The 26775-nt window shown below is 39.0% G+C and overlaps 1 protein-coding gene and 1 long non-coding RNA gene across 10 annotated transcripts in view; one reads left to right on the top strand and one right to left on the bottom strand.

Moving 5' to 3' along the window:
* The window catches only part of ATG7 (autophagy related 7), a 112070-nt gene extending 105588 nt beyond the window's left edge, over positions 1–6482 (top strand). For all 9 annotated transcript variants that reach the window (XR_011144026.1, XR_011144029.1, XR_011144027.1 and 6 more), the window contains one exon: positions 6148–6482. Coding sequence is in view for 6 of the 9 variants with exons in the window: in XM_068960327.1 (XP_068816428.1) it covers positions 6148–6180 (33 nt within the window). In the remaining 3 variants the exon portion in view is untranslated. The remainder of the gene's footprint in view (positions 1–6147) is intronic.
* Positions 6483–18080: 11598 nt separating this feature from the next.
* LOC138069212 (uncharacterized) lies at positions 18081–21038 on the bottom strand. Its single transcript, XR_011144054.1, has 3 exons — positions 20900–21038; positions 18321–18366; positions 18081–18219 (listed from the first exon to the last, which is right to left on the bottom strand). It is a non-coding gene; the product is annotated as an uncharacterized lncRNA (long non-coding RNA).
* Positions 21039–26775: the final 5737 nt, after the last annotated feature.

Raw genomic sequence — 26775 nt, 5'->3', positions numbered from 1 at the left:
ACTTGAAACAGTCTCCTTTGGGGTGGCTGTAATGACTCCTGACGCCCAGCTGCTATCCCTTCTTTTAGGGATGCCCCTGTTGCAGCAACATCTCACCTTCTTAAGTACAAGGTACTGAATCTCTACAGTTTAAGCTGTGAGGTAAAACAAACCTGATTTTGACTATAATTTAGTTACAGCAAGTAAGCAGCCACTTCTGAAAAGTTTAGCTGTGTCCTGCAACAGAAATAGAAATCTGTTGGAGAAGAGCAGTGGGGGTGGCCTGGCTGGCCATTGCAGTTACTGTAGGATAGCTCTTGGCATTGGGAGCAAGAGTGAATACTTAGGTAGATGTGTTACCTTAGTTTCTTAGACAGCAAAGAAAATACTTTATTGTACTGTGCAGGCTCTGTCATGCATCTAGGTATAAATTCAGAACAAAGGTAAATGCTCCCATTATTGTAGAATACTGTTTATGTTCCTTGTTCGTTTATGGCTTTTTTCCTGTGGGAAAGGAGGAAGGATAAGAAGTTGTTAAATGTGTAAAATGTGTGAGATATTTTCAGCTTCAATAAGTTGAAGCGTAGTGCTCCAAGTGAAGTAAGTACCCAAGATGAGAAGTGGGTGCTGAACTTTATAGTTGTCATCCCTTGGTCCGTACCATGAAATTCGAAAGGGTTGCATGTTAGAACTTGCATGCATTTAATGAGTTCCAAGCTGCGGTTTCATTCCTGCTGTTGTTCCTGAAAGATAGGTCAGTGGACCAAAAAGAGTATGGAAAGAATCGCACCAGGGTTGTTAATACAGCGTGTTACGTCTGACTCATTAGAATGCTCACGATATTTAGATTCACATGTTTGGTAGAGCAAGTTAGACTGCCAGAAGTTAACGATATAGTCTCTCTCTCTGGCTGAGCATAGAACAAAAGCACAGTGTTTAATCTAGTATCTATCAAAAGCTTACATTTCATAGCTGTAAAATAATTTAATTACCTTAAACATATGCTTGAATGTTTACTTTTTTCATTTATTTGCTTTTCTGAGTAAGGATGCATTCCTAAATCAAGGACTAGGATACGTTAAGTGTTATTGATTTTTAGAAGCTGTGTGTTCTTATGTGATACTCAGCTATGCTGTTTCATATAGATAGTGTCTAATTATCAGCCTTACGTCTGCCAGTAGAATTTTACTCTTTACCGTAGTTGAGCATTTAAAATATAGGAAATACTGTAGTCTGCACGATATAGCTGTTTTTCTACGGAGAGTGTTTTGGTACATATATATGTAAATTTATCTCAGTTATGTGTGGAAAATAGTGAGGGTCAGGGTTTTGTTCTGTTTTTTTCCTTTTTCGATGGGGTAACCATTTTTGTGGTGATTGCTGCTAGATCCATGCTAGCAGGAAACTTTTTAAAATCCTCTAAGGATACATTTATCTTTTTGCAAGTTTATTTGTAAGATAAACAGTAGCTATCTATTTGAATTGCATACATTAATCCTAAGACGTAAAGCCACTACAGTATGTAAACTTTAATTTTGGAACCATTGTAATGGAAGTTAAATTTCAGGTGCCAGGTATTACTGTTGTAGGAAGGAAGTGGAAAAACTCACTATTCAGTAGGTTTTATTAAACATGCAATTTGGAACTGTGTAAAAGCAGTGACTGCAAACTTGTGAGCGGTTAAGTGTAATACACAGGGTTTTTTTCCCATTCTCCCTATTATGTAAGAAAATAACACTTGCCATTTCAAGAAAACAAGTGCAGAAATTCTTCTGTTGTCCTGAATAGACATGATTTGTACCTGAAATTTAAGATAAACTGCTACACAGAAGTTTGAATAAAAAAGGAAATACTTGAAGAAACATGTGCATTTAGGTAGTCTGTCTAGATTTGTACAAACTCTGTTAGTTTTGGCAGCTGGTTTATTATCTTCCTATTTTATGGCCTCCTCTGTCATTACCTGTAGCTGCATTTAGATTGACTCACCCAGGTGTACTATAAAACAGAAGAGAACTGAAAACAAAATCTGAATTCACAGCTTAAAGTGGACATCCAATGCTTGGCAAAACGAGCAGTCATTTTAGACATAGTTTTTTATGGCTTTCTGTATTTCATGATTTCTGCTCTTAAAAATTTTACTCTTTTATAGTAATATCTACAGTTTGCATAGTTATAGACTATATAGTTTAAATGTCTTTTCATGGTAAGGTTTATTGCTATTAACTGAGAGCCTGTGATGTATTATAATGTAGTTATCAGTATTGGCATTTAACACGTTGCATCTTCTTATCCTCACTATGTGTAGCTTGTTTTCTTTAAGCTAAGGTGCGATTGTTTCATGTTCTTCTCTCTCTTCTGTGCGTGTCATTTAGCAAGGTAGAGCTTTGTTCTTAATAAGTCCTTAGTAAGCTTCAACATTCAGAGCTCTGGTTGTGACTACTTGGGAAGCATGTCTCTGACATCGTTTATGCTATTTGAAGGATAGTTATGCACATAAAGCCACCTTATACTCTTGCCTTAGTTGCCCTGTCACTGCAGTGGAGAAAAATCTATTCTTCTGGAAATAAGATGATAGCGTAATTTTCAAATGTTAAAAAGAAATCCTCAATCCAAGGTGTTTGCATAGTGTTTAAATACCTGTGAACTTCAATCTTTTTGCAAATATTTTTGTTAAAGGATTCCTAGAAAAGAGCCATAGTTTAGACAGGAAAATATTTAATTTAAATATAATTATTTTCTCTTCTCTTCACTTGCATCCTATTGTTAACAGTACTATATGTCTAGGGTCTTAATCCCATGAGATTGCCCAGAGAGGTTGTTGAGTCTCCTTCCTTGGAGATGGTCAAAACTCAACTGGACATGGTCCTGGGCAATCTGCTCTAGGAGACCCTGCTGGAGCAGGGGGGTTGGGCTAGATGACTTCCAGAGGTCCCTGACTACCTCAACCGTTCTGTGATTCTTTGATTAGCAGAGGTTACTCAGATAAGAAGGTATATTTCACAAGTCAGGAGTAGTAGTTATCACACACTTCCTATTATTGCCATGTAAAGCTAGATAAAATTCAAGCCAATATTAAAAAATAAATAAATTCTTACTAGTATTAAGATGGAGAGGGCCTCAAATAACTTGAAGACTGGGGGTTGCCTGTCCTTGGCTGTTAAGGCCAAATACAGAGAGCTGCATTCTTCCCTTTAGTTGCAAAAAAAAGAAATTACAGTGTGGTTAAGGTTGCTGTTTGTACTGTGTGGGATGTGGAGTAATGCAAACATGCACGCATGTATGTATTTAGTTGCTTTACAGAAATTAAGGAATTACTAGGCATTTCCTGGGTGGAAGTATTTTCATATCACAAAATTACCAAGGTAACTGACACCCTGACCAGCCTTTCTGTCAAACACATACACAAAACCAGCAAGTGCGCTTGCCTTCTCACCGCCGCTGGTCAGCTCAGGACTGACACAGGGAAGCCCAGAGCAGGGAAAAGCTGGCGAAGCTCCTGATTTATCTCTTCAGGAGATAAAGGTGACTTTTAGGACTGCTGGTTGGCTTCTTGCACTTTGGCCTTTGAATCACTGCATGGTGCATCTTTAAAAGTATTTGTTGCCTTTCTTTGACAAAAAGGAGGATATGAGAGAGTTAAAAATCTGTGGGGTTTCAGGGTTGTTTTGTTTTGTTCCCCCCCCTTCCCCCCCCCCCCAAAAAAAAAATTGAGTGGGCAAGTCAAAGTTGGACTATCAGTCTGAACTTTGGATTTCTAGCTTTTTGCCAATTTGAATCATACCGTAAACTCTATTTAAAGGTTTTGTTTTTTGTATTTATTTTCCACATCCTTGACCCTGACTGGTTAACTGGACATTTCTGTTTGGCTTGGCAAGCTCCGAGCTGCTCATCTAGACAGGATGAAAACTTTTTTTTCCTTTTGTAAACAAGCTGTTCCTTCCTTATTTTCCATAAGGAGGTACACCACCATTTGCAACGCTTCTAGGAATTGAGAAAATGTTGCCGTTCAGACTTTTCATTTTCTGTTGCTTGTAGTGCTGCATAAGAATATTTTGATTTCATGTGAGTAATAGTTTTCTGGAGTCAGAAAGTCAGTCACTTTTTTTCAGAATGTTTCCAAATTCCAGAAATGAAAACTTTGTTATCAAAGAATTTATTGAAGTTGTAGGTAAATATTCCTTGTTGTCTGTATAGAGATGTTATTGTTTGTGATTATTATTTGTCTAACCGTAGAGCTTGCAGACCAACCAGGAACACTAGACAGCGTACACATGTAAAGTACAACTTTGTGCCCCGAAGAATTTACCGTCTTAAAAATATTGTGCTGGTATTCTGTATTTCTTTTGATAGATGTTTTCTTAGTGGTCAGGATGTGAAATGAGAGAATGACTTAGTGGGCCGCTTGATGCTAACACACAGAGTACGGTTCTGGGACAGATAAATTGTATTTGGTTTTCCACAAGGACAACAAGACTGATAATGCTCCTTTTTGTTAGGTCATCTACAGCAAGGGGCCCACCCTCTAGAGCAGTGTGTGCCATGGGCATGGCGTTCCTGTTCTTGCAGTCAGAAAGGTCATGGTACTCCACCAGTGATGCTGCTAGTCTAGGCAAGTTTGAAATGCTCTAAGTCAGAGATGAGTTTTAGGTGTGATTGTAAAATCGAATAGTATGGTAACGTAAAGTGGTAGACCACCTTGCTATGTCTTGTTAATCATTTTAATTGATAAATGTAATGCTGTCAAGTACAGCAAATTTGTCTTGTCTATAAATTGGAAAAAGAGAAGGGAAAAAGTATCTGCGCTCCTTTCAGTCCCGGAAATGTGGCATATAATGCAAATTTAAGGAGCAAGATTTGGGAAGGAAGTATTTGGAAGTCATTTTCTGTTCTCATGTAGCAAAATGCCTTCACAGGTCTTTGTATCTTTTTATTGGGGAGAAACAAACAGAATTAGCTTATCTCATGTAAAAAATTTTAAAATATTACTAAGACTTGATGTACCCTGATTATCTCTATATTCTCCATTGTAAATTTTTCTGTTAATTATACAGTTTTTATTGTGTTGAACCCTGAATGTTTTAAAAATGGTTCAAATGACATTCAGGAATTGTTTACATACTGTTGGCTTTTTGCTGGCAGACATGCGCTTACTGTGCAAGTGGTCAGAACCAAATAGTCCTGAGCCAAATGCAGCTTAAAGTTATGTAGCCATGTTAGTTAGTCCTGATCCCAAACTAATACAAGTCCTGCCGAGTGGAGTGAGGGTATTTGCCATTGGTGTAGCAACGAACTAAGCCTCCAAAAAGACATTAAAAAAAAAAAAACTTTTTTAAATTGCATTACTCTGGAAGAAAAAGAGCTTGTAGGGTGTGTTCAGAATATGTTCATATTTTGGTTTTTGTAGTTGTGCTTGCTAGTCCTTTTTTTTTTTTTTTTTTAAAAACACTGTGTATTTTCTTCCCAGGTAATAGGTGTGAACTTGTAACATTCATCGTAGTATGATCAGGATCTTAGGATTCCTTGGCGCTCTGTGAAAATCACTTTTTCCCCCCAATCTAGGAACACCTAATGAACATGAGTACTTAGCAAAGTAAAATTGTATCCTACTGCAGAAATAATCTACCTACTTTTTGAAAGTATTAAAGAACAAGAAAGAACAAATTTACATGTAACTTTTCGCCTTTATGCTGCTGGTTATGAGATTTTAATGTTTAACTGGGTGCAAAATCAAATATTGGAGAACCGTTAGTTCTTCGTGGATGTCCTGAAAATTTTCAGCAGTTTCAGAAGTGTACTATTTGTTATAAGTTATTTTCCAGATTAAGTATGTGTGCCAATGAGTCAGCAAACCAAAACAAAATAGCTACTTGCTCTACTGCAAACTGTAAATAATAATGAATAGCAAATAGACAAATTGACATTTCAGGAACAAATGCCGAAATGTATACATTAAAATAACCCAGAAAGATTCCAAATAGCGATTGGTGTGCTGATTGTTACCTGACTAGGAAAAAACACTGAATTAATTTGAATGTTAAACTCCATTGGTCCTAGCCAACAGTCTATAAATTATGTTCTTCCTTTTAAATAGCAACACTGGTTTCATAAAGGTATATTGAAAACATATTTAAACTCCAAAGTGAAATTACGCTCCCTTTTTTGTTGCAGATCTGGGACATGAGTGATGATGAAACAGTCTGAAAGCCAGCTGAATAAGGTGGAGGATGACCTACTTTGGACTGCAGTGCTGCCTTTATCTGTTATTTGACAAGTTGATGATTGCTTACCTATTCTCACAGTTACAAGTACAAACAAATATAACCTATATTCTGACATGAATATCTAAACAGTAAAAGCGGTCTGCTATGGGTGTAATTCTCCACGTTTTCATTTTCGTTATGTAAATACTTAAAGCAATGTGGTTATGCTTAAATATCCTCTTCCTTTTTTTTCCTTTTAGTTTCTAAATATGGCTTACATATAAAATATGCTGCTTAAGTAGACTTCAGTGTTGTATTTGTCCTAGATTTTATTTTGCTTGTTGATAGACATGTCTAAACAGCATGTCTGACTCTTTTTATCCCTACAAGATTTGGGCCGCTTTAGGTAGAATTTATTACTAAAGCTGAGAATATTTTGCTATGGGGAGTTAAGCTGCATCTTTATTTAAAGGAGACAGGGAAATTACAGAACCTGCACTACAGCCTACACCACATTGCTTGCTCTTTCAAAGTACATATTTGTAGTACAATTGGTTTCCTTTTCTTTGTTACAGTGCGACGATTCTTGCCTCTATCAATTGAGTTGTAATCCTATGTAAAGATCTCCTGATTTCATGCTATAGGTAGCATGTGGTTTGGCTTATATTTACACAGGAAAGACCAAAGCGTGTTGGTATCAGGCTTAGGCTGTCCTGAAGCTTAGAGGAAGATCTGTTACACAGTCAAAATCACTTTGGGGCTGGATCAGTGATTCCGGCAGAGCTTATAGAGAAGTGCATTAATGAATTAAAGTATTGTTTCTCTAACTTTGCCATTTTTAGGTGCTGTCATGCAGTATTTTATGAGCGTTTAAAAAAACCCACTAATTCTGTTTTCCTTTGGTAGGATTTTAAGTATTTCAGTTTTTGCAGCATCAGGAATGGCTTCACAGATTATGGCTGTGCACAAGCAATAGTTTGAGAATCCCTTAGTTTAGAAGATTGAGAAAAATGAATTTGTAAAATATCAAGGTACATTACTATTAAATTTCAAGTGACTCTTTTGAGTTTTATCTTGAAATAGGTTTTAAAAATATTTAATCATGTTTGAAATCCTTTTTATGGCTTTATATTGTGGGGATTGTGGACTAATTCACTCCCCCCCACCCCCCCACCCAAAAAAAAAAAGGCAAAATGTTTAAACTGTCAAACAGTCTTTATTTCCCATATATAAAAATGAGTTGGTCAATCCAGTTATTTTGGTTTCTTCCTTAACAGAAGCTCTGAATATCTGGTTCAGATAATTTCACAGATTTTCTCTTTTGCCACATCAGAGGAAGTCCTCTGAGGTCAAATGCACCTAAAAGCAAGGATATCTTCAACTCCCATATTCTGATCATGAAAGAAGATTTATTGAAACATGCGGAGGTTTGCATGAAGTGTCTAAAAATAGTTGTTATTATTTCTTTTGTTATCCTATTAATCACGTTTACATGATTTATTAAGTAATCTTAAGGGAATGTCTCATTTAAGTAACTTCATTGTAATATAGAAATATAGAATTAAAAATATAGACTCAAATATATTTTTTAAAGGACTAGTAATCATATCGGAAGCATCTTTAAATGGACCGGTAATGAACAATAGGGCTAGTAGCACGCAGTGTCCATTTTAAAGGATTTTGTTAGTGTACGTAACTACTTATGGTCTCAAATGATTTGCATTTTGCTGGCCATGCTGTAGTCCAACTGGAACCATGAGTCAGTACCATGTTAGTTTGACGAGAGAGATCTGCTTTTATATCCTTTGGAGTTGCTGAGGGTGGCACACAAAAGTCTGCAGTTTTTGCAGCTTTGGTTATCTGGAACCTCAAAACTAAACATCTTTTCCTGAAATCTGATAAACATTAATAATTATTTTAAACATGTGAAACCTTGATTATCCTGTTAAAGTTGCATTGTATCTTCACATTGAAAGTATGTATTTAACTGCAGAACGTAAAGGTTCAAAACTCAGGGTTAATACGATGTTTCCTTACCTCTGTAATTTCAGTAACATACAGCTCTTTCAGGCTGAGCTGTTTCCTGTACATATGCTTCCCAGATGTCTCTGATGTTCAGAAACACTTCAGTTTGACTTGGAATAACTTCCGTTGTCTAACTTTAATATTATTTTATTTCTCCTTGCGAACCAGAATTGTTCTCATTTTGCTTTTACACAATTTCTAAGCATTTACTGAGTGAGAAATCGCGAGAATATTTTTAAATGAGTAGAGGCACACTCAAATATCATTAACAGCTAAACGCTTTTATGAACTGGCTTGTATACGCTTAAAGGCAGGAATTCAGCACAGTCCTTTCATCTGCTGTTATTGCGGTATAATGGAAGAAGCTAAAATGTGAGTTTCCTTCATGATGAAGGTAGAAGTTAAATTTTACAGGTACTGCCGTGACCTCCTCGGCATCAGTGAAAAGCCAGAACTCATCTTTTTGCTGTAAAACCCAACAGCTACCTTGGCTCTTTAGGGATTTACCCAGTCCATTGAGAAGAGGGAATGAGCAGCCTCAGAGGAAGCAACTCTTCTTCCTAAACTATCTAACAAATATAAGGGCATTATATGGCAGTGTGGGTGGGATGGGGGGCACTGTATGTCACAGAAGGCAACTGTGCCACCTATATATTCCGTCTGGGGAGTCATTTGATACTGTTGGAATACTGCAGTTCTCAATGGAGAGCTATAGACATAATTTTTATCCTGAGCGTTTTGAAAGTTCATGGAGTGGTAGCCTCTATTTGGCTTTCGCACATCTCCTGACTATACTTGTTCCATCCTGGCCCTACAGTGTGCTTGCTGGTCAAAGTTGAAGTTTATTGTGGACACCACACTCCTGAAAATGAGGAACTTGAAATTCTCTGTTTCATTTTTCTTTTTCTTTAAAGCCCTTACTCACTCTCATCCTTGCTTTCACAATCTGCTATTAAGTACTTTCCACCTGTGTTGTAGTCTGTCCATCTGGAATAAATTTCACTCAGGGCAGGCTCTTTATATCAGGCATAAATTATCATTCCTCCATTAAAGCCAGCAGAAATGAAATTTCATTTTTGTCATCTTTGATACTCTTATTCCACTTCCTGTATAGTGTTCTTTCTAGCTACGTTTCTTTGTATAGGATTTGGCTAGTTACCATGAATATATACAACAAGAAGTATTAACAAATGGAATAATTTCTCCATATATTAAAAAATTGCTTTAAATGTCTTTATTGTGCTCGCCTAGAAAACTCTTACTGAAATGGATTTTCACATATTACTCAACCTTTTAACATGAGCTGTAGAATCTTCTCCTAGCACTTTTTTTTCTCCCTCTTACTGAACAAATCCTTCTAAATGCACATTTACTAGTCTGATTGGAATTGCTAATAGTCAGTGCATCACTGCAGTACTCTAGAACGGTGTGGACCATCTGTCGGAAGAGTTCACCCAGCTCCCAACTTTTCTTTGAGCTTTCTTCTTCTTTTTCAAGTCTGTAAAACCAATGAGACTCCCCAAATGCGATGTGGAGCAGAATTTGGTTTGCAGGTTTCCTATTAATGGCAGTCACGTGTGAAAAGATCTCTAAGCTTCTGATGAAGTTTTTGAGCTGCTGATCAAGAATAACTCTGTGCATGCTTATTTTGACATTAAGAGCCATGACAGTGATCCAACAAGGTATTTTTATATAGTTACTCTTCAGAGCATAACTGTAGCCACATCTGAAGTGTTCTAGGAAAGTCCTAACGCTCTATCCTATGGGAATAGGAAGGATAGCGCACACTCTTTCGAAAGTAAATATGTTGCAGGCTAACACATAATTAACTTTTCTTGTCATTCTGCCAGCTGAATGCAGTACAAGTTCAGCCAGCTCTCTGATACAGTGCAAATAGCAGTCCATTGATTCAATGTTAGCTGTACTGTAACTTTGCATTAAAAGCACACAAAAGCTGAAGAGAGCATAAGCAGCTGGATGGTGTGATTTTTTTTTTTCTTTGCTGCTTTTCCAAACTTTAATACCCAATTATTTTCAATTATTTTTAAATGGTAATGCAGTACTTTCCTTAGAAAAAAATACGCACTTATTCTCCAAGAGAGCCATTAAATAAACATTTGTAACACGGTAAACTTTAGCAGACTTCCTAAGAAACATAGTCTGGAAGATGTCCCAAGCCTGTTATCGTTTCTGTCCAAATCTTTTGACATGGCTTCCTCAACTGTTTTTCTTTTAGCACGCGTGCTCTCGCGCGTGCTCGCTCTCTCTCTTTTTTTCTTTTTTCCTCCCCAATGTCCGTGCAGATGTTCTCATACAAATCCTGCCAAAATGAAGCTTTTCCTGCAAAAGGCTTTTGTACACCTTTTCTCTTTTAGAGCACCTGGGTTGGCTGGCTTAAAAGACAAAAATACCAGACTGGATGGACTTTGGATTGTCCCAGTCAAGCAATGTGTAAGTTCCGAGTTTGAGAAGAACCTGCCTACCTGTCCCATTCCAATAGCAGGTTTATTTCCCTTCCAGCTGCCTGGACTTTCTCAGGAATGCTAACAGTGTTTAATAGCATTGTGGCGCTGCACAGGTAATGCTTTAGGTTTGAAATTAATATACCTTTCACTCTCTGTTATCCTTTCAGCTGTTCAGTGTAATCATTTAAGAAGTTCATTTTCTTATCTGTGCAGCATATCACAGCTCTTGAAAGAAAAAACAATTTACTGGCAAAGACTATTTTCAGTCTCCTATTACTTTTATTGATACCCTTTGGTCTGCTAGCACTGACAACAGTGACTCTTCATAGTGAGTTCGTATTGATTAATACAGGAACTGCAGGAATCCCTGTTTTGTGACAGCACTACCACTAGGTTGACACAGTGAGGTTAATAGTCCATGCTTTAGAAACTTCTTTTTGTTAATTCCTCAGCTGTAAAATGTTTAGAAGTAGGGAATACGTTACTGGCAAAGAGTAAATAATTTTGCTTCTCATACTCAGTTTTCCAAGGTCAAAGGAACTAATCTGTGCTCTGACGCAGTGTTGTTTGAAGTCACGTAGTGTTAACCAGAATAGGCTGTGGCTTGGGCTAACTTGTAGCCACTGTTCTCTTTAAGTACAGTAGCTGAAATTCAGCAATCTGTGTTCTTCCACCAGCCGGTGATTAGTGTTTAGTCCATGTTGGGGTGAAGTCTTTTGAATGAGTCCCCTGAGGTTTATTTTAACCTGACCAAGGAAACTGGCACAGCAGAAGGAAAACTGAAGCCGCTTCCAGTAAAATTAGTAGCAGTATGCTTGAGTAGCGACACTGCTAAGTACCTTAAGGTATCTTGTACTTTAGGGCATCACATTTTTCGTCTCATTTCTCGGTTCAAGTGATCTCACCCTAGGATAGGGGTGCAGATGAGTATTCTAACCAACTACAATTTCAAGTTCTAATTGTTGTCCTCAATAATTGAGATTACCGGCTCTCCCTGTTGTAACTTAACCACAGCTTTTTCAGTTCAGGTGGAATTTTTTTGACGTTCCCTGACAGTCTTGTCAGGTGCTCCGTAACTGTTTGCCTAAGCTTCATATGTAGCGTGTGTTTTTCTGTTTAATCAGACCAGTGCTCTCTGGTAGTTGAGCTCTCAGGCACTTCCCTGGGCTTGGGAATAATAAGGAGCAGTCTGCAGCTCTAAAAACAAATGTGTTATGTTTCCTGGCTGGCATGGAGTACACACTGTCTTTACATTGACTATAGCTGTCTAAATGGCTGTTTCCTACTGTTGTTTTTTGAACAGAGGTTTATGTAGGACATTGATATAAAGCACAATGGACTTTGCCTCTGGAAGTGCAAGTCACATGCACACCCACACACATTTCATTTTAAATGCTAACTATTTCAAATTACTATTTTAGTAAGCTATCAGGGAAAAAGCAGTAGCATACGTACAGTGTTACACTGCTGCTAATCGAAAGCATGGTCCTTTTAGTTTATTCTTTGTAATTTTTCTCCTACGCTTGCTTTCTGTTATGACACCCCTTGGCTGTGGAATGTTGCTTCATTAGTCTTTGAGCCTCCAGAAATTTAGGCAACTAAATGTACGTAACTAATTTAACATTTTAGCACCAGGACATTTGATTTTGTAAGCTCTCTGCAGAATGATTCATTGTTTGATTTGTTAGTGAAATGCTGTTATGCACTACATCGATAAAAAAGGGGAGACAGAGGTCCAGTTTCATTCTTACAGAGCAGGTCAGTAATGTTTCCCTTACCTCTTTTGCTGTATGTGTGCACCCTGCTAAGAAACTTCTGTATATACATCCCTGTCGAGGCAAACGCATCCCTGTTGATGCATTTGAAATGCAAGCTAGCTTCTCATTTCTGGAATGAATTTGCTTTCTAAATCAAAACCAGTATGGGATAAAAGTATGCGTAGAGAAATGCTGCTAGAATTGTTTCCACTTCATGTTAATAGGCCTGGAAAGAAGGCTGGGACAGCGGAGTTGCGGTCTGGTTCCCTCTGAGGGCATCTGAACCATTAGTTTTTGACTGCTAGTAAATTAGTGTCCTTTTCTTTCTTTCTTTTTTTTTCTTTTTGGAGTTTCTCCTCCCTTCCCACAATCCTCAGTGCCTCACCAGTAGGGAGTGATGGGGAGGAACATCAAAGAGTAGAGGATGGTGGCCTTTTTTGCTAAGCAAATTAATTTCTAGTAACAGACTTCTTTCAAATTAGTGTAAGAGGAGAGAAAAATCTATAAAGTAGGCTTGAGTTTGCTTGGGAGGAGGCTTGTCTTAAGTCTTTATTTCCCTCTAATGTTTTGAAGTCTGACGTTCCTACAGTAATTCTGTAGGTGTTACCACTTCCTCAGGAACCTGTGACTCAGTGAATGTATAAATGAAATGACATCACTGGCAACTTCTGCTTGAATTGCCTATTTCCTAAATAGGGATTGTTGTTTTTTCTTTTAATACTTTCATCTTTGTGCGTGTGTGTGAGGGGGGGATGGGATGAGGATTTTGAATTATCTAAGGCAGCCTTGCTTTTATGGGTAACCACAACTGAATGTGTTTTATCCTTTTGAATTATTGAAATCACCATTGTTGAAGTTTACTTAAAACAGGAGATCCACATTTCTATTCAAGCTATTTATGAATGAAATAATCATAACTAGATATTACCAGAGCCAATTACCAATATTATTTATTGTAATAAAGCATTCTTATTTCACTGCTGATATGTTGAGGGAGGGGGAAGGGGAAAAAGGAAAAGGCCTGAGCATAATTTTCCATTATTATTTTGGAAGTAATGCAAACAAAAGAAATGTGTTTTCATACTCCTGGGCAGATGACTATACTTCAGTTTTAAACAGATCTCTCTCATTACTGTCAATAGCATGCATTTGCACAACAGAAGGTTCTTGGCAGATTTCAGTGATTCCTTTCCTGTAAGTGATACTCTTCCGTTGTATCACCTATAAATACGCGACTGAAGTAAGTGAATCCAGGTTTGCTTCTTTGCAGAGTGTCTCCAAGCATGCAGGAGCACTGGCTGCAGCAGATAGGCATAGCGCAGGAGAGCCTTCAACTGCTGCATCTGCAATTCTGTCTTGGGCAAAACTCCCGGTGACGTCACTGCAGGACTTGGCTGCTAAACTGTTAGGAGTAATGCCAAGAATTCTCATCATCCAACAAATGCGAAAAGACGGATGTCTGTCTTGGTCTTTATTCACAGTGGTATGGGACAGACTATAAAAGTGTTGCATTTATTTATTACTGTCATACACAAAGAATCACTGCCCTTTTGTTTGAATAGTAACAACCGTGAGACTATAGACCTTAGCACGGTAGAGACGTTAGATGTGTCCGTTTGGCTATGCTTTGCATCAGTTCTCACTGAGTAGACGGGGCCACGTGGTTGCACTTTAAGGGAAGACGCAAAGAGAGGCCATGTATTCAGGGAGGTGGTGTTTGTGACTGCCATAAGTTACGGTCTTTCTTCCGACTATGTTAGTCCATGTCAAACTTTGGCACTGTTAAGAATCACGCAGTTAAGGGACTCAAAGTCCTAAAAAAGGTCCTTTATCTCTTTTTAGGTTTTTGTTTTGTTTTTAATAAAGTAGGTGGCCTGATAATTTCAGTTTTATTAGATCCTTCATTTTCTAAAATATCATTATGTGGAGGTCCTGCATGCTATTAATGAAAAATGCTTAATAAACTCAAGTATCACCCAATGGCTCTTAAAGCAGTAGTTGTATATTGTTATTGGTACTAAGTCTGGTATCCTTTGAGATGATAGATGGGGCAAATGTAATAACGTTACGATGTTTTGGTCACACAGATGTGAAAAGTTCTTTTTTCCATTTTAAAAAAAAACCAAAATTTTACTATTGTATGTTTCTTACATGCTGAGTTAGGCAGTATTTATGATTTTCTCTAGGGTAGTAGTTAGGAACAAGTGAGCTATGCATATTCTGCCGCGTGAACCCTGCAGGACAGCAGCCAACGTATGGAACGTAGCTGGCTCGTTCTTGCCAACAGCCTGATATGCTTATGTGACTAGCGCTCGCAAAAATCCCAGGGGTAAGCTATTTCAGTTTCTTGCTAACTGTATTTTATTGAATAGGAATTCAAATGTCTTTAGCAGTCAAACATTACAAACTTAAAATAGGCTTCTTTGTAAGTGCTTGCTCATATGTGCATGGGAGAAACAGGGAGCAAGTCAACTGATGTGTGTACAGAGTTTCTCTGTTGCTGGAGATATTCTAGCTTCAGTGCCAGCAACAATGGTATCTGTTACTTAATTTAACTTCTTGACGTTGCTATTTGGAAATGTCATTAAGAGATCCTGATGGCTAATGTCAAGAGTTGTGATGCTTAAAAATCAACTAGGAACAGAGAATGAGGGCATACCTGTTGATCTGAGATACTCAAAAAGAATGTGATGCAAATGTCAGTGGCAGGAGGCCGCCACTTTTTGGCCACTAGGGCATGCAGCAGTGTGCATCGTTTCAGAACATGATCAAATTGTAGTTTTTAAGTTATTTTGTTGTTATAATTGTGAGTGACACTGGCTCCAGAAATTTTCTAAGCCAAAGTGTTATGTTCTGGCTTTCTACAGCTTTGAGATTATTTTTTGTGATTAATGACTAAGTACTGTGATTTTTAAAGACATCTTATATTTAAAGCAACTTTGTCCTCTCCATAATAATCATATATTTGGGAAGATGAACTGAGGCAGGAGACTTCAACTGTGCTACTGACCTCCATTGTCACCAAAGAGAGTCACATCTCTGTCTCTCATCTCAGACATCTTTCTCTCGCTATATAAGTGCCTGGTACAGCAAAACCAGTCCTGACTGGGTCAGCTAGGCAATCAGAAGTAATAGCAGAAGGATTACAGATGACATAGATATGTCTCATTTCTGACACTGCCTATTCATGCCTTTTAATGCAATCAGTTTGGTCAAGATGTTCAGAAGTGGTTAGTGAAGTTCACTTGCCTCCGTATTTTGATTCCCAACTTTGGATGCTCCAAGTTAGACTTTGATGTCTTAAACTGGGTTTCAGGCTCCTAAAAGGACTCTGATTTAAAATTTAAAGACAATCGTATATTAGGCGTGTATTTTAAAAATTTTACATGTGGAAAAGAGGATGCAATAAATAAATCTGCTATTAACTTTTAATTGGTTGCAGTTTCAGTTTTGCTCTTTCTTGCATGTATTCACTGGAAGATATGATTACCAGCATGAATATTAAACTTTGTGTAACAAATCAACTAAAATATTGAGGGATCGCAACGGAGTTGTTGTTATTCTTGCATAAGAGAAAAGGAAGGAGTTAGTTGGGTGCACTTTTTAAAAATATGTGTTGATTTGAGAGTTTTGTATTTGTTGTTACCAACCCGACTGCTACAAGTTTAGCTGTTTGTATCAGAGTAAGTGCACGCTGTTCTTGGAGGGATTCAAATCTACATTAAGCCTGGGCCGTTAGCTCAGTTGGTAAAAGGAGGGTAATATAACTTAGTCATCCAGTCTGAGTGCAGTCGGAAATAAAATCAGTTTTGTTCCACAAGGCCTGCACTCCTGTTTAAAGTTTCTGTTCCCCTGAATGGCAATTTGGATTCATCTGCAAAAGGAAGGCACACATTGACTTTGGTAACAGAATAGAAGAATTAAGATGCAAGAATAGATCTTATAAATGGAGAACTGGGGTAAGAACTGGACTTGTTTTTTTAGTATTCGCCTTCATGTTTATTATCAACATGTCTCCAAGCCAAGTCTCTCTTCTACTTAAGTCAAGGCATCAGTTTTTCCCCCTAAGAACTAAACCACCTCATGCATTCCTGAGCAGTGTATTACATATGTGGTACCTATTGGAAAGAGAGATGTAAACAGGCTGGGGGAATGGCCTGACAGGAACCCTTTAAAATTCAACAAATGGAAATGCAAAGCTCTACATCTGGAACAGACCAACCCCTCCATCAGTATGGGTGGGGACTGGCTGATAGGGCAGCAGCGCTGCTGGGAAGGGCCTGGGGTTCCTGGTGCACAGCAAACAAAACCCAAGTATGCAGTGTGCCCTGGCAGAGGGGAAGGCTAGCAGCACGCTGGGCTGGGACAGGGACAGTACAGAGAGGAGTGCCTCTGCTTGACACTCATTAGACCATATCTGGAGAATGTGTCCAGTCTTGGATCCCCAGTATAAGAAAAATGTTAGTCAGTTTGACCACATCCAGCAGAGAGCCAGCAAGATGGTCTGGACTGGCTCACATAAACTATGGGTTGAGACTGAAGGAATTGGGCTTGTTTGTTTTGGAGAACAGAAGGCTTAAGGTGAGGACCTAACAGCAGCCTTCCAGTGTTTACAAGGACGTTACTGAGACAGAGGCAGACTCTTCACTGAAGTGCACGAGGGGAAAATGAGATACTGGAGAACTGGAATCCTGACTGGGTATAAAGAACAAAAATTCACTGTACGGATAATTAAGCGCTGGAACAGGGCCCAGATTGCTGGAGGAATCTCTGTCCTTGGAGATTTTCAAGACTCAACTGGAAAAAGACCTGAACAGCCTGGTTTGATTTTGGTGTTGACCCTACTTTGGGCAGGAGGTTGGACTACGGACTGCCTGAAGTCCCTTCTGACGTGAATGGTTCAGTGAGTCTATAGTCTGTCACCTAATAGGGATCTATGAGTTACATTTAGAGATTTTATTTGTTTGCTTTTTTTAACAAACTTCTATTTATTAGTTCTGAGCATATATTATAAATGTACTTGTTCCAGAGGTGGCCCGGGGGGGGGGGGGGGGGGGGAAGGAACTTGTTTCATCCATTTCCTTAGTGAAATTCGGAGGACGGCTCATGAAGCAAGTACAAGTTATAAATGAGTTGCCATCACTTGTAATTTGTTGGACTATACAAGGGTGTTAGTGACACATTGGCATTTTACTAAATTTTCAGTGTAGTCACTGGCTGTTTTCCACAGTTAAACTTTCCACAAATAAAGTACAAAATAAATCTAGCCTCATATATACAATCACTTACTTAACAGCAAAAAAGCTTCAATTATAAGAGAAGAGCTAAAAAAACTGAAATCCTTTGAAATCATTTCTCACTGCCCCAAATCTCCGCTGTAACACATCTCCAGTCATGTGTTTTGTCCTACCATGCTAATATTTCCTTTTCCTCCCCTGTTTCCGTTCTAGTTGGGAGATAAGAAGGAGCAGAAGAAAAACGTTAAGTGGCACAAGAAAAAACACCTGGAGAAAGCCAGGAGAGACAGCTGTAAGGAGATGCTTTTCTTTCCTTGAGGCTGCAGAAGCAAAGGGTCAAGGATGCCCCAAGTCGGGAGCTTTCCCATCAGAGGTATTGTCATTGGCTTTGAGTAGCTTAAAGTCCTCCAGAAAGCTTCGGTTCTTCATTTCTTTGGCTATTGACCAGTCGTAGCGCGTTCTCTTTTTTGGTCAGGGCCTGTCTATGCAGAAGAAATCTTTTGAGACTTTGCATCAATTTTCTTCTATTTCGGGGATCCCTCTTGGGTTGCTCTAACTGTAAAGTTTCAAAGAACCACAGAGAGTATAGGTTAGCTGGCCAGCTTTCTGCTGCTCCCTTTCTCTCTGTTGCAGAAATAGTGTTCTCTTGCCACCCACCTTTTCCAGCGCTCCCAGGAAAGAGAGGAACATCCTTAACTTGTGCCTGTGGAGGAAACAGACCGATATACTTGCTTGACTAGACCTCTCACACACACGAAAAACAAAACAAAACAAAGCAAAAACGAAGGAGCCTAAATATCTGAAAGCTTGAAGCTGTGATATGCACTTTAATGGATGATCTGTGTGCTCTCCAAACACAACCGTACATTGAAAATCTTAAGGTATTTTGGTTTGAGGTTATGTTATAGCTAATTCCCTGTGTTTTCAAACATCAAGCTTGCAAAGCTCAGAGGTTTTCCAAGGAGATAATCTTTGCTCTTCATCACTGTGACTAATTGGGTAGATTTTTCAGCTCTCAAGAGGTTGTTGCTGGTCCCCCAACATTAGGGGTTTTTCATTTGTTTTTTAGGGTCTCAGTTCCTAAGAATCTGTTTTCTCTTTTCTTTAATATTAAAATGAACACACCTGTTTTGCACCTGTGTAGAAAAACTTCAAAATGTGAAGCTCGATGGCTCAAGAACAGAATTAATTCCAAATGTAATAATTTATAGGAATGTGATATTAACTTTAATTTTACTTCTGAAAATTTCTAGTGAAGTATTTTCTCATGCAGTGATTTTTGACAAGTTCTATTAGCAAATAACACAGTTGCCACGAGAGATCAATGTTATAGATAATTTTGGTATTGCACCTTACAATTTTTCACATAATTTATAATCAGAATAACTGCATGGCAAGTAAGCTTTCTAACCATTGAAACACTCTGAATACCGTTCTGTTCATTATGCCCTCATATCCGTATATCAGCATTAGATGTTCAGTTCTGGGCAGCTAATCAAATTGGATATACTCACAATTTTCTTTCTGAACTCTGGACATCAGTATTCTGGCTATAGATTGCTATGCTGTTAATAGCTCAAAGAAGGAACCTATTTATAATTTTTAAAAGGCAGTTCAAAGAACTATGTGAAAAGTTGCAGATTTTGGTTACGGAGCATGGCAGGGCGTTTTTAAAAATCAGAAAAATATATGTATCTGATTGCAATGTGAGTAATTCTGTACTGGTGGGAGGTAGTAGAAAGGTTGGGTGTTTGTATGATCCTATACTGTATCTTATTGCTTTTATGAATCTTAGGCAGATTTTGCTTTTATAGTCACTGGCAAGTCACTATAGCTTTATGTTTAACCTCTGAAGATATCTATCCTCACTATCCGCAAGGGTTTGTAAGGAAAAAGATCTCAGTGCTTTGCCTGAGGACTGCCCTTTTCTGGAGAAAAGGGAAGGAACTAGTAGAATGTACAAAGAGAGGAAAGATGAATTGATGTTATGTGAGCTATGTTCAGCTATGCTGATGAAATTAACGCTTCTTGTGAGGGGACAATGCATGTAATTTGCCCTAGGAGTATGTTGTGGAAAGACAGGATGGAGAGAAGATGGGAATCTCTCATGAGGCAACTGTTAAAAGGAAGAAACTTTTCATATAAATAAGAAAATATTTCTTCTTCCCTTCCTTAACTTCTCTTTCTTTAATGATTTATTATGGGTGGATCTGCTATTGCTGTAATTCTCAGCCTTTGCCCAGGCATTTTTCACATTTCCTGTGAGAACTGGTAGGACCAAAGCTGCCTCCAGAGTTCAGTTATAACAGGGCAGAGCAGGAGGAGAATCCGACACTCCTCTTTCCTGTATTTCCAAGCAAAAATTGTTTATTTGTTGGATTAATTGTTAAAGTTACAGACATGTCAGCAAAGGCACCATGTGATTTATTGCTGCTGATTTTGCATCATCCTGAAAGGTCATAGCCTGACTCAAATTACAGAGTGTGTTTGTAAGCCTGGCAAGAACAAAAGCGTTATTTTTGGTTAGGAGTGAAACTCATCGTGCCACGCAATGTTCTGTGTGATGGTGACTTTGCAGGGGTTGGGTTTTTGCCTCCTGCCGCCCTCTTCCCCCCTCCAAAAAAACCCCTTGACATTTGAGCTCATGACATCACATCGTATATCGTGTCGTCTAGTGAAGCTCTGGAGGGATGAGGGATGCTGAAGGCTAAATTAGCAAAAGCATGAAATGACAGGGGAGGCTTTAAACAGAGAGCTTTGAAACTGTTCTGGAGGACATGTACAGTGCGGTCTTTAAAAGTTAAAGTGCATTTTACATTTATTTAGTTGATCATTCAGAAACATGTTCTAAGCCTATATTCAAACGGCCACATCTTTATTATGATCAAGAAAATGTTTTGCCTACTCTCAACTATTATTTTTCTCTGGACTAGCTATTTCTGCTTTCTTGATTTATGATTAAGGATTTCTCAAAGCAGAAGGGAAATTTTATTCTGTGAACATACATACGTCTGTGCTCAGATTTCTCAGAGGAAAAATGAGAAGACTGTTTACTTTAAAACAAACAGAATTACTGGTTTCAGTTGCTCTTTTACTTAGTTGGCCCTGCAGGTGAAGAAATGGCTTCTTTTAATTTTGATTTTCAAACCCCTTGGGGCAGATGTGGGAGCCACCAGAAAGGTGAGACTTACAGACAAAAGACAGAAGGTTACCATTAAGAAGAAAAAGGTACTCACAACACAGGATGACTTTTCTTTAGTTATTTTTAGTAGCTCTGAATAATCGGCAGAAATATTCCTCTTCGGTTAGATGTTTGTAGATATCTGTTTTGGTGAATCTCTCTTCCTTCAAGCGTTTTCACTGGTAGGGGAAGTCAGACTGGTGGCAGGAGCTTTTCACCTGTTTATTTTTTGTTGGTTTGTTTGTTTTTGTTTCGTTTTGTTTTTTTTGCCTTGCCTATTTGAATCATGTCCTAATTTGTAGTTATTTCTGAAAGCAGCTCACTTGGCTAAGTGTGTAGTTCGCACCAAGAAATGATCATTGGTGAAGCTAGCTGGCATCCGAGCGCCGCGGCGGGGAGGGAGCCGGCGGTTCCTCGTGCACGTGGGAGCCCCACGCTCTTGCACAGTTCCCTCTCCGTAAGTGGCGAGCAGATGTGGCTGATTCGCAGAAGCAGGAGACTGGCTGCTGCTTCGTTGTTGTTTTCAGTATCCTGGCTGGGATACTGAGAGCCAGAGTGATACTATTGACTGCTTGTATTTCAGAAGTGTTAAGAGGTAAGACCTGAATTTAAAGTTTTCTTAACCCTCTGCAATTCTATTACTTAGTTTTTGTTTGCAAAATAGATGCTTGTGTTTGCATCAGTTACAACAGAACAACACCCTACCAGCAAAAACAATGTCCGTTACTATTAACAACCTGAGAAAATGTTTGAGGAATAAAAATAATGTTAGGTTAAACAAAGGATTGTCAATAGAAGCAAGACAAAAGGACTTTACTGGTGTGATCCCCATAACAATTTTGTATTGCCTTTGGTGCTATTTGAGTACGTGCATTTGCTTCTGAAGAAGCCAATAGCCTGAGATTTTCAGTAGCCTTAGCAGGAGCCCAAGAACTTGCCATTTGGAAGGAAAAGGAAAAGGAAAGGACTGTGTTTTAATCTCAAAGTATTGTTAGTTCCTTCCATTATTCCCCCCCCCCCCCCCCCCAAAAAAAAAAAAAAAAAACGAAGTGTTGTATACTATAGTGAATCAGGAAAGAACAAAGGTTTAATTTTAGGCTTTTTTTTTTTTTTTTAACTGTTTGAAACAATTTTTTCTGAAAACAAAAAGCCCTGTGTTTTTTATGCTTAGTTTTAAGTAACTAGATACAAGATAACCATAGTGGTATATCATTTGTATATATAAGGTTTAACACGTGATCCTTGTGTCATTAATATAGGTAAAAACTCAAAATTATTTTAATATTTCCAGAGGTAGGAGATTTTAGATTTTTGTTTTCCTGGATTCAAAAAGTAATGTTGATTCCATCATGAATACCAAGACTCTCTCAGAAGTATTCTGCTTGCATGGTATTTGCCCAAACTGAGCAAACAATTTTAGGATAAGTAGCTTTTTTACTTGGCATGATGCTGACACAGCTTCATGTTGACAGATGCCTTTGCATCTGTCTTTGTGATAGAAAGAAGACAGATATTCTCCTTGGCATTATAAAAGTTGCTGCTTTACAAAATGAGATGTAGAATCAGAACAAAAAGTCCAACAATGAACAGTGGTGTTAGTTTGCCTACAAGCAAAAAAGACTGAAACAGCCTCAGGTCAACGTAATGTAGTATGTTCTTACTGGAACTGAGTAACAGCTTTGTCATTTTTTAAAAGTAGGCTATAGAAAAAGAAATTTTATTTATCCACCTTTGTTAGAATATAAATGCTTGTTAATCAGAATGTTTATGATTCATTCCATGCCAACCATTTTTAACAGAGAGGTGTGTCAGTCTGTATAACTGCTTAAGTGTTACGTCACTTTACAGCTACAAAACCCCGTAAGTTAGTGCACTCTTGCCTGATGAACTGGCCTCCTGATTGTGTCACAAAGAAAAACACGAGAATTTCATATTGTTTCTTGGAGATGCTCTTGTCACACGAGGATGGAGACTGCCTTCACTACAGCATTGGCTATCCAGCCCCAGAAGAAGGAGCCACATAGGAGGAGCTCGTTCTGGGAACTGTGTGGCACCAGCCCCGCTGTGTCTCTCCAGGGCAGGTACATCGCTCTCATTCAAAGACAGCATAGCTGGAGAGCTGCTGCTCCTTCATCTTTGAGTGATTCTCTTTGAGCTGAGTGCGGTCTGTGTTAAAGCATAAAACATGTAGGCAGGCCTTAAGAGTAGTCTCAGGGGAGCATCTGGTTCCCTCCAGAGTGCTACCATGCTGGTCTGGTGAGAGCTGTCTCCTTTAAATCAATATTTAATGGTGTAGACGTTCCTGAGGAGAGGGAAAATCCTATGAGTTAAGTTTAGGAATGGGGAGCATGTCAGCAAAGAGGCCACAGCAGTGAGGTTTCCCTGTCGCAGCTAGGAAAAATGTGTGCAGACGTGGCCTGCACAGGGGTCCTGCTCTCACACCAGCAGAGCAATTTGTGTGCTGCTCTGTTCATTGGAACGTGCCTTCATATATGTGCTTTTTGCAAATGTGATGATCAGATATCTGAGCAGAATTAAGCAGGAAAATACTGAAACATTTCTACAAATAAAAATCAAGCCTGATGCCAAGCCTAAAAAAAAAAGTTTCCATTATAATTAGTCAGTCTGGATTAAAACATGGCTTGAATAAGTACGTCTCCTGATTATATTTCTTTTCTGGAAGACCAAAGACTTAGGAATTCATGCTGTAGTTTTGAACTAAAAGCTTTAGGGCTCTGGGGAAGATTCTCAGCGGGTGCAAGCTGCTACTCCTATTGTCACATAGAATGTACCAGGTCCAGAGCTGCCCTTTTGAGTTTTAATTAAATGTAAAGTTTAGCTTATGCCCCATCATGTCATTTAGACACTGTTTTTGCAATGGCTCTCCTCCCCCGCGCTTAGTCTTATTTTGCATCTTTCAGCCTGTGCTGAGAGAGATGTTGGGATCTGAGGGGGGTTTTTAAGCTAGTAAACGTCTCGGAGAAAATCGGAAATGATAATGTTTCTCTGGGACAATGATTGGGCATGATTAGGCTTGAATGCACTCTTAGGACATTTCCTTAATCTAGATGGTGATAAGACTGAAGGCAGAGTGCCAGTGGGAAGACCACGTACTGTAGTGCATCGAGTACTGGGCTGGCGCTCGAGACCGTGGTACTCCTGGTTTCGTCATGTTCAGAAAGGTAAGTAATAGCCACCCAGTTCTGCTGGCCCTAGCCCAAATCGTTTCAGCTCTCTGAACCTCAGTCCTTCCCCATCACTGAAGCTCAGAAAATAGAGCTGATCTTGTTTCAGCGCTTGAGCCCTGCTGATGGGGAGAGATGTGCATGTGTCTATTATTACTCTTGCTGAGCAGTGCTGCCCCCGCAAGCCTTACAGGACTTGACTTTCAGGGATGTGGAAGTGTGTGCCTCTCCCGCGGGAAGCGCATATGCACCTGCAACAGAACAAGGGCTCTGAGGAGCGCTTCCGCACACGCCTCGGGGGACACTGGTCTGTGCCTTGGGCGCTTTGGTCAGAGAGAACCTAGTGAAACAGAGAGCGCTTTGGTGAACAAGGTGGCTTTTACATAGCTATATGTAACCACAGTTTAAAAATAAGCAAATAACATACCTATCTTGGCTCTCTTATATGCAAGAACCACACTTGAGATAGATAGCTGTTTTACAGAGAGGGGCACAATGTCCTCAATAACAGAGAGATGGGCCTTTCAGTGCTAGAGTGCGCTTCAACAGACAGCGTAGTCCAGCTATGCAATAACTGTGTGTGCTAAGGGAAAAGAGAATCTGAAGGGTGTCTCTGGGACTATGTTTAATACATACTTGACTCTGTATCCATGCCAGATGAAATGGAAGCGGCTGTATGGTGGGAAGAGGCGGTCTGGTTTCTAATTTCGCTGTTCCTCAAGCGGGATCTCAAGATAGCAGTGAACATTCTCCCCAGCCAAGCCTGTGTGTGCCAACTCTGGTGAGTATAGCGCTCCTACAAATAACATTTAAAATACTTGTGATGAGCATTTGCCAGGATCACGTTATGCAGCATGACATATTGGCATGGTATTTGGATACTGGAGAGGTCTTCATTCACGCAGGCATTGTGGCTCATCTCTTATCATCTAAGAAGTTATTACACAGTATGTATGTAGTGAGTTCGCCTTGCTCTGCTAGTGTACAAAGGCTTCTGAACAAGGCCAAAAGACAATTTTACATCTTTTTGCTGGCAATTGATTTGGCCTCCTAGGAACATCTGGATTTGTTCCCACCCCCTGCACTCCCTGAACCCCTCTGTGAACTTTCAGCCCAGCTGCAATGATGGTTCAGCTGCTGCGCATGAAGCAGTTTCTGAACTGGTGCAGTTACAGCCCCAGCATATGATGGTGAGCTGGTTACAATTGCGAGTTTTGTGCATGTGCCAGTTTTAAAATGTAACTAACTGCTTTATGAGCAGCTGAGCGGTTGCGGTAGCTCCCTGATGAGTTCTCTGTAGCAGTGGCAGGAACCTCTACAGCCATCTGACTCCAAGCTGCTTGCATTTGACACAGACTGACTATACAGGACGGTTTCCAGTATCTGGCTCAAAATTGAGCTTGGTCCTTTCTTCTAAACTCCCTTTGCTGCTTCATGTGTTTTTAGTCTTAAATGAAACAAACTGTGTCCTAGGTCCTTTCTGCCCTACTGGGTAAGCAGTATCTGCTGGATAGGGTCAGTGGTCATTTACCAGTGCCCCTGAGTATAGGTTCAGCAAGTAAGAAGGCATACTGCATCGATACATAAACATGTTATATTTGGACAAGTTCCTTTCTCCTTTACCTTTTTTGCCTTTTTCTTTTACTAGTGTGTCAAACTATTACTGTCTATCATTCTAGCCTCTAGCTATATGTAAAGTTCATTTTTATAACTAAAGAAGCTTGAAATACATTAAAAAAAAAAAACCTGCATTTAGGAGAGGTCAGTCACTGAAGCATGCAGGAAGTTCAGAACTCAGTCCCTTGCATATTTGTGCTTTTAGCACTATCTTCTAAAATTAAAATTTCTGGTATGAATTTAAATTTGCAGAAAGAATGCAGGGGGAGGAGTACAAAAGCATAGCTTGAAGCTGCATTTAATTTTTACACTCAATAAAAGGTAAAGTATTACACATAGTGTAAGAGTTGGTAATAATATGAAATACGTGTACGATCCAGTTTTCTAGGCTGTGGTGCTCTCCTTTAGTGCTTGCTGCTAATTAGGAAAAACTCATGTCGTAGGAAGAAATTATTCTGTGGTTTGTTTTTTTTTTTTTTTTCCTTTTACCATGTACATGCTGGAACACACACTAACCTCTGAAAGATAGCAGTGCCCCTTATCGTGTTTCATCTTGCCCCCAAAACATTTGATGTAGGATGACTTTTTGCTAAAAGGAAACCAGCTCCCTTCAGAGAGCAGACTGAGAGGCGTGTGAGGCTTGTTGTAGTTGGCCTCCCTCCCAAAGGCTCTTAAAGCATGTATTTAGGCTTTCTTCTATGGGTATTTGGAGAGAGATGTTTTTCAGCTGTGTTAAACTAATCATTTTTGGTGTGTTCCCATGGAATCTCCCACACACCACAACCAGTCATTTACCTTAACAATGGATATGCATTTAATGCCTACTTTGTTTTTCAGACAATGTAGTCACTTCATATACAATACAACAGTAACTTTGTATCTTTTTATCTTTAGGAGTTCTTTCTTTTTTAATTTTGGAGACACTTCTGCTACATCGAAAGTTGATGTTCTCTGAAGCGTCCTAGCTGATTCACCTGAACTTTCTCAAAAGCAGGTAATTAGAATGCTTGTTTTTAAGGATTAGCTGTCTCTAGTCAGATGAATGATCTTCTAGTGAAATGCTGCTCACCCAAAACACAAGACCATGCATATGTGCATTTAAAATACAGCTGTTGTCTTTAGGGAATAA

Source organism: Struthio camelus, chromosome 14 (assembly GCF_040807025.1).
Source record: "Struthio camelus isolate bStrCam1 chromosome 14, bStrCam1.hap1, whole genome shotgun sequence".
Taxonomy (NCBI): Eukaryota; Metazoa; Chordata; class Aves; order Struthioniformes; family Struthionidae; genus Struthio; species Struthio camelus.
This window is presented reverse-complemented; position numbering and strand designations above follow the sequence as displayed.